Raw genomic sequence first — 17,130 nt, forward strand, 5'->3', positions numbered from 1 at the left:
TTATTGCGACCAATAGAATGTTATGTACAGTGCATTCGGAAAGTATTCAGACCCCTTGATTTTTTCCACATTTTGTTACGTTACAGCCTTACTCTAAAATTGATTAAATATATTTTTTTTCAACAAGCTACAAAGCAAAAACAGGTTTTTAGAAATGTTTGCAAATGTATAAAAAAATAAAAACGGAAATATCACATTTACATAAGTATTCAGACCCTTTACTCAGTACTTTGTTGAAGCACCTTTGGCAGCGATTACAGCCTCAAGTCTTCTTGGGTATGACGCTACAAGCTTGGCACACCTGTATTTGGGGAGTTTCTCCCATTCTTCTCTGCAGATCCTCTCAAGCTCTGTCAGGTTGGATGGGGAGCGTTGCTGCACAGTTATTTTCAGGTCTCGCCAGAGATGTTAGATTGGGTTTAAGTCCGGGCTCTGGCTGGGCCACTCAAGGACATTCAGAGACTTGTCCCGAAGCCACTCCTGCGTTGTCTTGGCTGTGTGCTTAGGGTCGTTGTCCTGTTGGAAGGTGAACCTTCACCCCAGTCTGAGGTCCTGAGCACTCTGGAGCAGGTTTTCATCAAGGATCTCTCTGTACTTTGCTCTGTTAATCTTTCCCTCGATCCTGACTAGTCTCCCAGTCCCTTCCTCTGAAAAACATCCCCACAGCATAATGCTGCTACCACCATGCTTCACTGTAGGGATGGTGCCAGGTTTCCTCCAGACGTGACGCTTGGCATTCAATCTTGGTTTCATCAGACCAGATAATCTTGTTTCTCATGGTCTGTGAGTCATTTAAGTACCTTTTGGCAAACTCCAAGTGGGCTGTCATGTGCCTTTTACTGAAGAGTGGCTTCTGTCTGGCCACTCTACCATAAAGGCCTGATTGGCGAAGTGCTGCAGAGATTGTTGTCCTTCTGGAAGCTTCTCCCATCTCCACAGAGGAACTCTGGAGCTCTGTCAGAGTGACCATCGGGTTCTTGGTCACCTCCCTGACCAAGGCCCTTCTCCCCTGATTGCTCAGTTTGGCCGGGCGGCCAGCTCTAGGAAGAGTCTTGGTGGTTCCAAACTTCTTCCATTTAAGAATGATGGAGGCCACTGTGTTCTTGGGGACCTTAAATGCTTCAGAAATGTTTTGGTACCCTTCCCCAGATCTGTGCCTCGACACAATCCTGTCTCTGAGCTCTACGGACAATTCCTTCGACCTCATGGCTTGGTTTTTGCTCTGACATGCACTGTCAACTGTGGGACCTTATATAGACAGGCGTGTGCCTTTCCAAATCATGTCCAATCAATTGAATTTACCACAGGTGGACTCCAATCAAGTTGTAGAAACATCTCAAGGATGATCAATGGAAACAGGATGCACCTGAGCTCAATTTCGAGTCTCAAAGCAAATGGTCTGAATACTTATGTAAATAAGGTATTTCTGTTTTTTATTTGTAATATATTTGCAAAAATGTCAAAAAATCTGTTTACACTTTGGGGTATTGTGTGTAGATTGATGATTTTTTACACACAATAGAGGCTGTAAGGCTGTAACGTAACAAAATGTGGAAAAAGTCAAGGGGTCTGAATACTTTCCGAATGCACTGTAAATGGGAGATACAACCATCCCAGCTCTGCACATTTTGCTGCTAAGAGATTATTTGTTTTAGATCATTTGTTTTGGTACTGTCCATACAGTGAGGGAAAAAAGTATTTGATCCCCTGCTGATTTTGTACGTTTGCCCACTGACAAAGAAATGATCAGTCTATCATTTTAATGGTAGGTTTATTTGAACAGTGAGAGACAGAATAACAACAAAAAAATCCAGAAAAACGCATGTCAAAAATGTTATAAATTGATTTGCATTTTAATGAGGGAAATAAGTATTTGACCCCCTCTCAATCAGAAAGTTTTCTGACTCCCAGGTGTCTTTTATACAGGTAACGAGCTGAGATTAGGAGCACACTCTTAAAGGGAGTGCTCCTAATCTCAGCTTGTTACCTGTATAAAAGACACCTGTCCACAGAAGCAATCAATGAATCAGATTCCAAACTCTCCACCATGGCCAAGACCAAAGAGCTCTCCAAGGATGTCAGAGACAAGATTGTAGACCTACACAAGGCTGGAATGGGTTAAAAGACCATAGCCAAGCAGCTTGGTGAAAAGGTGACAACAGTTGGTGTGATTATTCGCAAATGGAAGAAACACAAAAGAACTGTCAATCTCCCTCGGCCTGGGACTCCATGCAGACTTCGAAAAGGCATTTGATAAAGTTCGACTGGGGTTTATATATAAATGCCTGGAGCATTTCAATTTTGGAGAATCTCTTATAAAATGGGTCAAAATCATGTATAGTAACCCTAGGTGTAAAATAGTAAATAATGGCTATTTCTCAGAAAGTTTTAAACTGTCAAGAGGAGTGAAACAAGGTTGTCCACTATCGGCATATCTATTTATTGTGGCCATCGAGATGTTAGCGATTAAAATCAGATCTAATAATAATATCAGAGGATTAGAAATAAAGACCTTAAAAACAAAGGTGGCATTGTACGCTGATGATTCATGTTTTTTTTTAAATCCACAACTAGAATCCCTCCACAGCCTCATAGAGGATCTAGATACATTTTCTAACCTCTCTGGATTACAACCAAATTATGACAAATGTACTATATTACGTATTGGATCACTAAAAAATACAATTTTTACATTACCATGTAGTTTACCAATAAAATGGTCTGATGGTGATGTGGATATACTCGGAATACATATCCCAAAGGAAATAAATGATCTCACTTCAATAAATTTTAATAGAAAATTAGCAAAAATAGATAAGATCTTACTACCATGGAAAGGAAAATACCTGTCAATTTGTGGAAAAATCACCCTGATTAACTCATTAGTATTATCACAGTTTACCTATTTGCTTATGGTCTTGCCTACGCCTAGCGAACAGTTTTTTAAATTATATGAGAAAAAAATATTCAATTTTATTTGGAACGGCAAGCCAGACAAAATTAAAAGAGCATATTTATATAATGAATATGAATTCGGAGGACAGAAATTATTAAATATTAAAGCATTAGACCTATCACTAAAAGCTTCAGTCTTACAAAAGTTATACTTAAATCCGAACTGGTTCTCAAGCAAATTAGTAAGATTGTCTCACCCAATGTTCAAGAAAGGCCTTTTTCCCTTTATTCAGATTACAACCTCACACTTTCAGTTATTTGAAAAGGAAATAATCTCCCAAATGTCACTATTTCTAAAACAAGCCATAGAAAGTTGGTTGCAATTTCAATTTAATCCTCCAGAAACGACAGAACAAATAATGCAACAAATATTGTGGTTAAATTCAAATATACTAATTGACAAAAAACCTTTATTTTTTGACAGAATGTTTTAAAAAAGGTATAATCTTTGTAAATGATATCATCGGTAGGACTGGTGGAGTTATGACGCACATGCAGCTAACAAAAACATATGGAAATGTCTGCTCTACCCAAAATTACAACCAAATAATGGCAGCATTACCGCAAAAATGGAAGAGGAAAGTGGAGGGGGGAGAAAGTAAGGAACTTGTCTGTCGGCCTTGCATTAAAGAACATAATTGGTTAAGGAAAACTGTGATAAATAAAAAAATATATCAGTTTCACTTAAGGACCAAAGGATTGACAGCCGTCCCATATAGATTGCAAAATAGTTGGGAAGAGATCTTTGATGTACCGATCCCATGGCATAGTGTTTATGAACTGACACGCAAAACGACACCGGATTCAAAAATTAGAATCTTTCAATTTAAATTATTATATAAAATCCTTGCTACCAATAGAATGTTATTTATATGGGGGATACAATCTTCCCAGCTCTGCAGATTTTGCTGTGAAGAGACGGAATCATTGGACCATTTGTTTTGGTTCTGTCCATTTGTAGCTTGTTTTTGGACACTGGTCCAGGAATGGCTAAAGGATTGCAATATTTACCTGGAACTAACCTTGCAGATAGCATTACTGGGTGATCTGAAAAGTCATAGTCAATCAATCAATAATATAATAATACTTTTAGCAAAGCTGTTTATTTTTAACTCTCAATCTGTAGAAGCAATGAGAATAGAAAGGTTCAGAATTATTGTAAAACATCACAGTACGGTTGAAATATATATGGCAAATAGAAATCCGATATGGATGGTGTTAAGAGATAGATGGGAGGTATTGAATAGAGCTGAAGGATGGGACTAATAACAAATAACAACAAATAATAACAAAGATAGCTAATAATGTAAAGCATACTGTGTCCATAATAAGTATATAGGCTGTATGTTGGGAGCTTTTGGGAAAGAGCACAGTTAGAAAGATATGGCATATAGAAGCAAACCGGATGGACATCATGAAAACGATCGGAGAGGTTGAGAGTAGAAGTAGTTCAGGAGCAAAAAATAAATAAATAATAATAATAATAATAATGATATATATGTATGTATGTATATGTATATATATATGTATATATATAATAGAATTATTGTAAAATTAACTGTGTCCATAAGGTGTAGATAGTAAGTATAGACCGGAAGTAGAGACCTGGGCATTGTTGTTCACTAATTTACTCCAAGTAGGGAAAGGATGGTGGGGTTGAAAAGTAATAAAGGGGAGTATATATATAAAAAAAAAAAAAAAAAAAATGGGGGGATTGGAAGTGATGCAGACAATTACATTGATAGAAGATACAATCTATCTGCAATATTAAGCTGATCCATTCCCAAAAAAAAAAAAAATAAAAAAAAATAAAAAAATAAAAAAACCAGCTTGGTGAAAAGGTGACAACAGTTGGTGTGATTATTCGCAAATGGAAGAAACACAAAAGAACTGTCAATCTCCCTCGGCCTGGGACTCCATGCAAGATCTCACCTCGTGGAGTTGCAATGATCATGTGAACGGTGAGGAATCAGCCCAGAACTACACGGGAGGATCTTGTCAATGATCTCAAGGCAGCTGGGACCATAGTCACCAAGAAAACAATTGGTAACACACTACGCCGTGAAGGACTGAAATCCTGCAGCGCCCGCAAGGTCCCCCTGCTCAAGAAAGCACATATACGGGGCCTTCTGAAGTTTGCCAATGAACATCTGAATGATTCAGAGGAGAACTGGGTGAAAGTGTTGTGGTCAGATGAGACCAAAATCGAGCTCTTTGGCATCAACTCAACTCACCGTGTTTGGAGGAGGAGGAATGCTGCCTTTGACCCCAAGAACACCATCCCCACCGTCAAACATGGAGGTGGAAACATTATGCTTTGGGGGTGTTTTTCTGCTAAGGGGACAGGACAACTTCACCGCATCAAAGGGACGATGGACAGGGCCATGTACCGTCAAATCTTGGGTGAGAACCTCCTTCCCTCAGCCAGGGCATTGAAAATGGGTAATGGATGGGTATTCCAGCATGACAATGACCCAAAACACACGGCCAAGGCAACAAAGGAGTGGCTCAAGAAGGAGTACATTAAGATCCTGAAGTGGCCTAGCCAGTCTCCAGACCTTAATCCCATAGAAAATATGTGGAGGGAGCTGAAGGTTCGAGTTGCCAAACATCAGCCTCGAAACCTTAATGACTTGGAGAAGATCTGCAAAGAGGAGTGGAACAAAATCCCTCCTGAGATGTGTGCAAACCTGGTGGCCAACTACAAGAAACGTCTGACCTCTGTGATTGCCAACAAGGGTTTTGCCACCAAGTACTAAGTCATGTTTTGCAGAGGGGTCAAATACTTATTTCCCTTATTAAAATGCAAATCAATTTATAACATTTTTGACATGCGTTTTTCTGGATTTTTTTGTTGTTATTCTGTCTCTCACTGTTCAAATAAATCTACCATTAAAATTATAGACTGATCATGTCTTTGTCAGTGGGCAAACATACAAAATCAGCAGGGGATCAAATACTTTTTTCCCTCACTGTATGTAGCTTGTCTTTTGTCACAGGCTCAGGAATGGCTGAAAAATTGCAACATTTACCTGGAGATTACTCTGCAAATAGCACTGCTGGGTGATTTGAAAAGTCATAGCCAATCAATCAATAATAAAATAATACTCTTAGAAAATGTGTTTATCTTTCATTTACAGTCTGTAGAAACTATGAGAATTGAAAGGTTCAGAACTTTTGTGAAACATCACAACACAGTAAAAAAATATATGGCAGCTAGAAATCAAAACTGGATGGTGTTCAGAGATAGATGGGAGGGGTTGAGGGTAGCTGAAGGCTGGGACTAAAAACAAACAAAAGATAACTAATGTAAAATAAACTGTCCGTGAAATGTATGTAGTATGTATAAGCTGGAAGTGGAAGCATAAGTATTATTGTCCATTAGTTTACTCCAATTAGGGGAAGGGTGGTAGGGTTAAGGAAAAATAATGAAGGAAAATATATTTTAAAAAATATTTATTTAAAATATTTATATTTAAAACATATATATATATATATATATATATATATATATATATATATATATATATATATATGGGGTTTGGAAATTACATTGATAGAAGCCACAATCTGTCTGCAATATTAAAGCTGATCTAACCCATAACAAAATGAAAGATCCGGCGATGTTTTATTATTGTGATGTAATGTTGATGTTGTTGTTGTTGTGTAATGTTGTTGTTGTTGTGTAATGTTGTGTAATGCTGTTGATGTTGTGTGTTGTTGTTGTTGTTGTGTAATGTTGTTGTTGTGAAATGTTGTTGTGTAATGTTGTTGTTGTGTAATGTTGTTGTTGTGTAATGTTGTTGTGTAATGTTGTTGTTGTGTAATGTTGTTGTTGTGTAATGTTGTTGTTGTGTAATGTTGTTGTTGTTGTTGTGTAATGTTGTTGTTGTTGTTGTGTAATGTTGTTGTTGTTGTTGTTATGTAATGTTGTTGTTGTTGTGTAATGTTGTTGTTGTTGTGTAATGTTGTGTAATGTTGTTGTTGTGTAATGTTGTTGTTGTTGTTATGTAGTGTTGTTGTTGTTGTTGTGTAATGTTGTGTAATGTTGTTGTTGTTGTTGTGTAATGTTGTTGTTGCTGTGTAATGTTGTTGTTGTTGTTGTGTAATGTTGTGTAATGTTGTTGTTGTTGTTGTGTAATGTTGTTGTTGTTGTGTAATGTTGTTGTTGTTGTTGTGTAATGTTGTTGTTGTTGTTGTGTAATGTTGTTGTTGTTGTGTAATGTTGTTGTTGTTGTTGTGTATTTTTGTTGTTGTTGTTGTGTAATGTTGTTGTTGTTGTTGTGTAATGTTGTTGTTGTTATGTAATGTTGTTGTTGTTGTGTAATGTTGTTGTTGTTGTTGTGTAATGTTGTTGTTGTTGTGTAATGTTGTTGTTGTTGTTGTGTAATGTTGTTGTTGTTGTTGTGTAATGTTGTTGTTGTTGTTGTGTAATGTTGTTGTTGTTGTTATGTAATGTTGTTGTTGTTGTGTAATGTTGTTGTTGTTGTGTAATGTTGTTGTTGTTGTGTAATGTTGTTGTTGTTGTGTAATGTTGTTGTTGTTGTTGTGTAATGTTGTTGTTGTTGTTGTGTAATGTTGTTGTTGTTGTGTAATGTTGTTGTTGTTGTTGTGTAATGTTGTTGTTGTTGTTGTGTAATGTTGTTGTTGTTGTGTAATGTTGTTGTTGTTGTTGTGTAATGTTGTTGTTGTTGTGTAATGTTGTTGTTGTTGTGTAATGTTGTTGTTGTTGTTGTGTAATGTTGTTGTTGTTGTTGTGTAATGTTGTTGTTGTTGTGTAATGTTGTTGTTGTTGTTGTGTAATGTTGTTGTTGTTGTTGTTGTGTAATGCTGTTGTTGTTGTGTAATGTTGTTGTTGTTGTTGTGTAATGTTGTTGTTGTTGTTGTGTAATGTTGTTGTTGTTGTTGTGTAATGTTGTTGTTGTTGTGTAATGTTGTTGTTGTTGTTGTGTAATGTTGTTGTTGTTGTTGTGTAATGTTGTTGTTGTTGTGTAATGTTGTTGTTGTTGTGTAATGTTGTTGTTGTTGTTGTGTAATGTTGTTGTTGTTGTTGTGTAATGTTGTTGTTGTTGTGTAATGTTGTTGTTGTTGTTGTGTAATGTTGTTGTTGTTGTGTAATGTTGTTGTTGTTGTTGTGTAATGTTGTTGTTGTTGTTGTGTAATGTTGTTGTTGTTGTTGTGTAATGTTGTTGTTGTGTAATGTTGTTGTTGTTGTTGTGTAATGTTGTTGTTGTTGTTGTGTAATGTTGTTGTTGTGTAATGTTGTTGTTGTTGTGTAATGTTGTTGTTGTTGTTGTTGTTGTTGTGTAATGTTGTTGTTGTTGTTGTTGTTGTGTAATGTTGTGTAATGTTGTTGTTGTTGTTGTGTAATGTTGTTGTTGTGTAATGTTGTGTAATGTTGTTGTTGTTGTTGTGTAATGTTGTTGTTGTTGTGTAATGTTGTTGTTGTTGTTGTGTAATGTTGTTGTTGTTGTTGTGTAATGGTGTTGTTGTTGTTGTGTAATGTTGTTGTTGTTGTTGTGTAATGTTGTTGTTGTTGTGTAATGTTGTTGTTGTTGTTGTGTAATGTTGTTGTTGTTGTGTAATGTTGTTGTTGTTGTTGTGTAATGTTGTTGTTGTTGTTGTGTAATGTTGTTGTTGTTGTTGTGTAATGTTGTTGTTGTGTAATGTTGTTGTTGTTGTGTAATGTTGTTGTTGTTGTTGTGTAATGTTGTTGTTGTTGTTGTGTAATGTTGTTGTTGTTGTTATGTAATGTTGTTGTTGTTGTGTAATGTTGTTGTTGTTGTTGTGTAATGTTGTTGTTGTTGTTGTGTAATGTTGTTGTTGTTGTGTAATGTTGTTGTTGTTGTTGTGTAATGTTGTTGTTGTTGTTGTGTAATGTTGTTGTTGTTGTTGTGTAATGTTGTTGTTGTGTAATGTTGTTGTTGTTGTTGTTGTGTAATGTTGTTGTTGTTGTTGTGTAATGTTGTTGTTGTGTAATGTTGTTGTTGTTGTGTAATGTTGTTGTTGTTGTTGTTGTTGTTGTGTAATGTTGTTGTTGTTGTTGTTGTTGTGTAATGTTGTGTAATGTTGTTGTTGTTGTTGTGTAATGTTGTTGTTGTGTAATGTTGTGTAATGTTGTTGTTGTTGTTGTGTAATGTTGTTGTTGTTGTGTAATGTTGTTGTTGTTGTTGTGTAATGTTGTTGTTGTTGTTGTGTAATGGTGTTGTTGTTGTTGTGTAATGTTGTTGTTGTTGTTGTGTAATGTTGTTGTTGTGTAATGTTGTTGTTGTTGTTGTGTAATGTTGTTGTTGTTGTTGTGTAATGTTGTTGTTGTGTAATGTTGTTGTTGTTGTGTAATGTTGTTGTTGTTGTTGTTGTTGTTGTTGTAGATCTCAGTAGATGAACTGGAGTCCAGTATCAGTGTTAAGATCAGTAAGGAAGCTGTGATGAGCATCAACAGCCCTGAGAGTCTCTTTACGTCCGTTAACGGGAAACTGGAGACCAAGGTGTACATTGCAGGGCTGCCCAACCGCACCGACAGCGTCATCAAACCGGTAAACAGCCTGCTGCCGCAACACAACAACCATAAAACAACCATAGAACAACCATACAACCATAGAACAACCATAGAACAACCATACAACCATAGAACAACCATAAAACAACCATAGACCAACCATACAACAATAGAACAACCATAGAACAACCATACAACCATAGAACAACCATAGAACAACCATACAACCATAGAACAACCATACAACCATAGAACAACCATAGAACAACCATACAACAATAGAACAACCATAGAACAACCATAGAACAACCATACAGCCATAGAACAACCATACAACCATAGAACAACCATAGAACAACCATACAACAATAGAACAACCATAAAACAACCATAGAACCATAGAACAACCATACAACCATACAACCATACAACAACCATAGAACAACCATACAACCAGAGAACAACCATAGAACAACCATAGAACAACCATAGAACCATAGAACAACCATAGAACAACCATAAAACAACCATACAACAACCATAGAACAACCATAGAACAACCATACAACCATAAAACAACCATAGAACAACCATAGAACAACCATACAACCATAAAACAACCATACAACCATAAAACAACCATAGAACCATAGAACAACCATAGAACAACCATACAACCATAAAACAACCATACAACAACCATAGAACAACCATATAACAACCATAGAACAACCATACAACCATATAACAACCATAGAACCATAGAACAACCATAGAATAACCATACAACCCTAAAACAACCATACAACAACCATAGAACAACCATACAACCATAAAACAACCATAGAACAACCATAAAACAACCATAGAACAACCATACAACCATAAAACAACCATACAACCATAGAACAACCATAGAACAACCATAGAACAACCATACAACAATAGAACAACCATAGAACAACCATACAACCATAGAACAACCATATAACAACCATATAACAACCATACAACCATAAAACAACCATACAACAACCATAGAACAACCATACAACAACCATAGAACAACCATAAAACAACCATAGAACAACCATACAACCATATAACAACCATACAACCATAGAACAACCATATAAAAACCATAGAACAACCATACAACCATAGAATAACCATAGAACAACCATAGAACAACCATAGAACAACCATAGAACAGCCATACAACCATATAACAACCATAGAACAACCATACAACCATAAAACAACCATACAACCATAAAACAACCATACAACCATAGAACAACCATAGAACAACCATACAACCATATAACAACCATACAACCATAGAACAACCATAGAACAACCATACAACCATAGAACAACCATAGAACAACCATACAACCATAAAACAACCATACAACAACCATAGAACAACCATAGAACAACCATACAACCATAAAACAACCATAGAACAACCATGAAACAACCATACAACAACCATAGAACAACCATAGAACAACCATAGAACAACCATAGAACAACCATAGAACAACCATACAACCATAGAACAACCATAGAACAACCATACAACCATATAACAACCATACAACAATAGAACAACCATAAAACCATAGAACAACCATAGAACAACCATAGAACAACCATAAAACAACCATATAACAACCATAGAACAACCATAGAACAACCATATAACCATAGAACAACCATAGAACAACCATACAATCATAAAACAACCATAGAACAACCATAGAACAACCATACAACCATAGAACAACCATACAACCATAAAACAACCATACAACCATAGAACAACCATAGAACAACCATACAACCATAGAACAACCATAGAACAACCATAGAACAACCATAGAACAACCATACAACCATAAAACAACCATAGAACAACCATAAAACAACCATAGAGCAACCATACAACCATAGAACAACCATACAACCATAGAACAACCATATAACAACCATATAACCATAAAACAACCATAGAACAACCATACAACCATAGACAACCATAGAACAACCATACAACCATAGAACAACCATAGAACAACCATACAACCATAGAACAACCATACACCAATAGAACAACCATAAAACCATAGAACAACCATAGAACAATCATACAACCATAAAACAACCATAGAACAACCATACAACCATAGAACAACCATAGAACAACCATACAACCATATAACAACCATAGAACAACCATATAACCATAGAACAACCATAGAACAACCATACAATCATAAAACAACCATAGAACAACCATAGAACAACCATACAATCATAAAACAACCATAGAACAACCATAGAACAACCATACAACCATAGAACAACCATACAACCATAAAACAACCATACAACCATAAAACAACCATAGAACAACTATACAACCATAAAACAACCATAGAACAACCATACAACCATAGAACAACCATACAACCATAGAACAACCATAGAACAACCATAGAACAACCATACAACCATAGAACAACCATAGAACAACCATACAACCATAGAACAACCATACAACCATAGAACAACCATAGAACAACCATACAACCATAAAACAACCATACAACCATAGAACAACCATAGAACAACCATATAACAACCATACAACCATATAACAACCATAGAACAACCATACAACCATAGAACAACCATAGAACAACCATAAAACAACCATAGAACAACCATACAACCATAAAACAACCATACAACAACCATAGAACAACCATACAACCATAGAACAACCATAAAACAACCATAGAACAACCATACAACCATAGAACAACCATACAACCATAGAACAACCATAGAACAACCATACAACCATAGAACAACCATACAACCATAGAACAAACCTTACAATAAACACTCAACCAATAACCACACAAATAATTAGCAGATAATCGCTCGACGACCACAGAACAACCATAAAATAATGATTCCATAACCATAAAACAACCCATCCTACAACCACCTAATAACATTGATGTATGTAACCCCTGTATAGATTAACCCTCGTCTGGACGGCTGTATCCGGGGCTGGAACCTGATGAACCAAGGGGCGTCTGGGGTGAAAGAGGTTATCCAGGAGAAGGAAAGCAAACACTGTTTCCTGCACGTAGAGAGAGGGACCTACTTCACTGGAGCAGGACTGGCTCACTTCAACATAGACTACAGTGAGTAGTGTACACTATACTGGCTCACTTCAACGTAGACTACAGTGAGTAGTGTACACTATACTGGCTCCCTTCAACATAGACTACAGTGAGTAGTGTACACTATACTGGCTCACTTCAACATAGACTATACTGGCTCACTTCAACGTAGACTACAGTGAGTAGTGTACACTATACTGGCTCACTTCAACATAGACTACAGTGAGTAGTGTACACTATACTGGCTCACTTCCACATAGACTATACTGGCTCACTTCAACGTAGACTACAGTGAGTAGTGTACACTATACTGGCTCACTTCAACATAGACTACAGTGAGTAGTGTACACTATACTGGCTCACTTCAACAGACTATACTGGCTCACTTCAACGTAGACTACAGTGAGTAGTGTACACTATACTGGCTCACTTCAACGTAGACTACAGTGAGTAGTGTACACTATACTGGCTCACTTCAACGTAGACTACAGTGAGTAGTGTACACTATACTGGCTCACTTCAACATAGACTACAGTGAGTAGTGTACACTATACTGGCTCACTTCAACATAGACTATACTGGCTCACTTCAACGTAGACTACAGTGAGTAGTGTGCACTATACTGGCTCACTTCAACATAGACTACAGTGAGTAGTGTACACTATACTGGCTCACTTCAACATAGACTATACTGGCTCACTTCAACGTAGACTACAGTGAGTAGTGTACACTATACTGGCTCACTTCAACGTAGACTACAGTGAGTAGTGTACACTATCCTGGCTCACTTCAACCTAGACTACAGTGAGTAGTGTACACTATACTGGCTCACTTCAACATAGACTACAGTGAGTAGTGTACACTATACTGGCTCACTTCAACGTAGACTACAGTGAGTAGTGTACACTATACTGGCTCACTTCAACATAGACTACAGTGAGTAGTGTACACTATACTGGCTCACTTCAACGTAGACTACAGTGAGTAGTGTGCACTATACTGGCTCACTTCAACGTAGACTACAGTGAGTAGTGTGCACTATACTGGCTCACTTCAACATAGACTACAGTGAGTAGTGTACACTATACTGGCTCACTTCAACATAGACTATACTGGCTCACTTCAACGTAGACTACAGTGAGTAGTGTGCACTATACTGGCTCACTTCAACATAGACTACAGTGAGTAGTGTACACTATACTGGCTCACTTCAACATAGACTACAGTGAGTAGTGTGCACTATACTGGCTCACTTCAACATAGACTACAGTGAGTAGTGTACACTATACTGGCTCACTTCAACATAGACTATACTGGCTCACTTCAACGTAGACTACAGTGAGTAGTGTGCACTATACTGGCTCACTTCAACATAGACTACAGTGAGTAGTGTACACTATACTGGCTCACTTCAACATAGACTATACTGGCTCACTTCAACGTAGACTACAGTGAGTAGTGTGCACTATACTGGCTCACTTCAACATAGACTACAGTGAGTAGTGTACACTATACTGGCTCACTTCAACATAGACTACAGTGAGTAGTGTGCACTATACTGGCTCACTTCAACATAGACTACAGTGAGTAGTGTACACTATACTGGCTCACTTCAACATAGACTATACTGGCTCACTTCAACGTAGACTACAGTGAGTAGTGTGCACTATACTGGCTCACTTCAACATAGACTACAGTGAGTAGTGTACACTATACTGGCTCACTTCAACATAGACTATACTGGCTCACTTCAGCATAGACTACAGTGAGTAGTGTACACTATACTGGCTCACTTCAACATAGACTACAGTGAGTAGTGTACACTATACTGGCTCACTTCAACATAGACTATACTGGCTCACTTCAACGTAGACTACAGTGAGTAGTGTACACTATACTGGCTCACTTCAACATAGACTACAGTGAGTAGTGTACACTATACTGGCTCACTTCAACGTAGACTACAGTGAGTAGTGTACACTATACTGGCTCACTTCAACGTAGACTACAGTGAGTAGTGTACACTATACTGGCTCACTTCAACATAGACTACAGTGAGTAGTGTACACTATACTGGCTCACTTCAACGTAGACTACAGTGAGTAGTGTACACTATACTGGCTCACTTCAACGTAGACTACAGTGAGTAGTGTACACTATACTGGCTCACTTCAACGTAGACTACAGTGAGTAATAGCAGTTAATATACTACAACAGTGGACTATATTCTACTACAACAGTGATTCTCCAGATGATTGGGAAATAGGAGGGGGTTTACATAGACCTCTGTTTACTAAGGCTGTCTTTGGTGCTTCTGTTTCTAACTGTGTGTGTGTGTGTGTGTGTGTGTGTGTGTGTGTGTGTGTGTGTGTGTGTGTGTGTGTGTGTGTATAGGTGAGTCGGGGAGCTGGAGGGTTGATCTGAAGATAAGTATCCGTCCGTCCAGCAGCACAGGAGTTCTCTTCGCTCTGGTCGTCAACGATACCGTCCCCCTGTCTGTCGCCGTGGTTACGCAAAGACCTGACGATGCTGTGAGTTCAGCAACGATCCCCACGCGCGCACGCACGCACGCACGCACGCACGCGCACACACACTCACATCCCCTCCTCCTTTCTCCAGCACCTGCAGGTGTTCCTGGATGGGGTGTCCGTGGCGGTGCTACAGTCGTTGATGTTGTGTTACCCTGACCGTCTGTCTGTAGAGCTGACTGTCACCCCCACTACCCTGGAGATCATCGCTAACTCCTCCACATGGTCCTACAGCCTCCCTGACGGGGCGCTGGATCGACTCAACGCCACAATGATGACACACTCTGTCAGCACATGCATAGGAGGACTGCCAGGTAACTAGCTAGTTACTTACTACCAAACTAACTAACTAGTAGCTGACTAACCACCATGATTCTGCCGTTCAGGACATGCATAGGAGGACTGCCAGGTAACTAGCTAGTTACTTACTATCAAACTAACTAACTAGTAGCTAACTAACCACCATGATTGGGCGGCAGGTAGCTTAGTGGTTAAGAGCGTTGTGCCAGTAACCGAAAGGTCGCTGGTTCTAATCCCCAAGCCGACTAGGTGAAAAATCTGTCGATGTGCCCTTAAGCAAGGCACTTAACCCTAATTGCTCCTGTAAGTCGCTCTGGATAAGAGCGTCCGCTAAATGACTGAAATGTAAATGATTCTGCCATTCAGGACATGCATAGGAGGACTGCCAGGTAACTAGCTAGTTACTTACTAACTAACTAGTAGCTAACTAACCACCATGATTCTGCCGTTCAGGACATGCATAGGAGGACTACCAGGTAACTAGCTAGTTACTTACTACCAAACTAACTAACTAGTAGCTAACTAACCATAGGAGGACTACCAGGTAAGTAGTTAGTTACTTACTACCAAACTAACTAACTAGTAGCTAACTAACCATAGGAGGACTACCAGGTAACTAGCTAGTTACTTACTACCAAACTAACTAACTAGTAGCTAACTAACCATAGGAGGACTACCAGGTAACTAGCTAGTTACTTACTACCAAACTAACTAACTAGTAGCTAACTAACCATAGGAGGACTACCAGGTAACTAGCTAGTTACTTACTACCAAACTAACTAACTAGTAGCTAACTAACCATAGGAGGACTACCAGGTTGGTGAAACTGACCGACTGACTAACGTAGTCCATATTTCATCATTTATTCAGATTTCATTGATGAAGTGTTTGGGGGGTATTTAATCTCTCCCTCCCTCCCTCCCCCTTTCCCTCCCTCTCTCCCTCCTCCCTCCCTCCCTCCCTTCCTTCCTTCCTTCCTTCCTCCCTCCCTCCTCCCTCCCTCCTTCCCTCCCTCCCTCCCTTCCTCCCTCCCTCCCTCCCTCCCTCCGTCCGTCCGTCTCCAGATACTATCCCAGCCTCCTCCACCCCAGTGTCAGCCTACTACCACGGCTGTCTGGACGTCAACATCAACGGTCGGCTGTTAGACTTCGACGAGGCAGTCAGTAAACACAACAGCATTAAGTCCCACTCCTGCCCCCCTGTCTCGCCCCCCAAGACACACTCTGACGACCCCCACCACTCACCCTACAGGAAGTGACCTCACAGCCAGGTCGACCAATCACCGCACATCTCTGTCCTGAGGCCAAATCTGTGTATATGATCCTATAACTAATGATTGGAGGGAGGGAGGGAGGGAAGAAAGGAAGGAGGGAGGGAAAGGAGGAGGGGAAGGGAGGGAGGGAGGGAAGGAAGGAAGGAAGGAAGGAAGGGAGGGAGGGAAAGGAGGAGGGGAAGGGAGGGAGGGAGGGAGGGAGGGAGGAAGGAAGGAAGGAAGGAAGGAAGGAAGGAAGGAAGGAAGGAAGGAAGGAAGGAAGGAAGGAAGGAAGGAAGGGAGGGGGGAGGGGGAGGGAAGGAGGGGGGGAGATGGAGGGAGGGAGGGAGGGAGGGGGAAGGAAGGAAGGAAGGAAGGAAGGAAGGGAGGGGG

The 17,130-nt window shown here is 39.0% G+C and overlaps 1 protein-coding gene across 1 annotated transcript in view; it reads left to right on the forward strand.

The window, feature by feature from the left end:
- The window catches only part of pros1 (protein S), a gene marked incomplete at its 5' end in the record, with an annotated part of 34,068 nt that extends 17,215 nt beyond the window's left edge, over positions 1-16,853 (forward strand). Inside the window, 5 exon segments of the mRNA XM_045223204.1 lie at positions 9,327-9,491; positions 12,510-12,678; positions 15,052-15,188; positions 15,277-15,499; positions 16,550-16,853. Of these exon segments, the coding sequence (XP_045079139.1) occupies positions 9,327-9,491; positions 12,510-12,678; positions 15,052-15,188; positions 15,277-15,499; positions 16,550-16,743 (888 nt within the window).
- Positions 16,854-17,130: the final 277 nt, after the last annotated feature.

Source organism: Coregonus clupeaformis, chromosome 10, assembly GCF_020615455.1.
Source record: "Coregonus clupeaformis isolate EN_2021a chromosome 10, ASM2061545v1, whole genome shotgun sequence".
NCBI classification, from domain to species: Eukaryota; Metazoa; Chordata; class Actinopteri; order Salmoniformes; family Salmonidae; genus Coregonus; species Coregonus clupeaformis.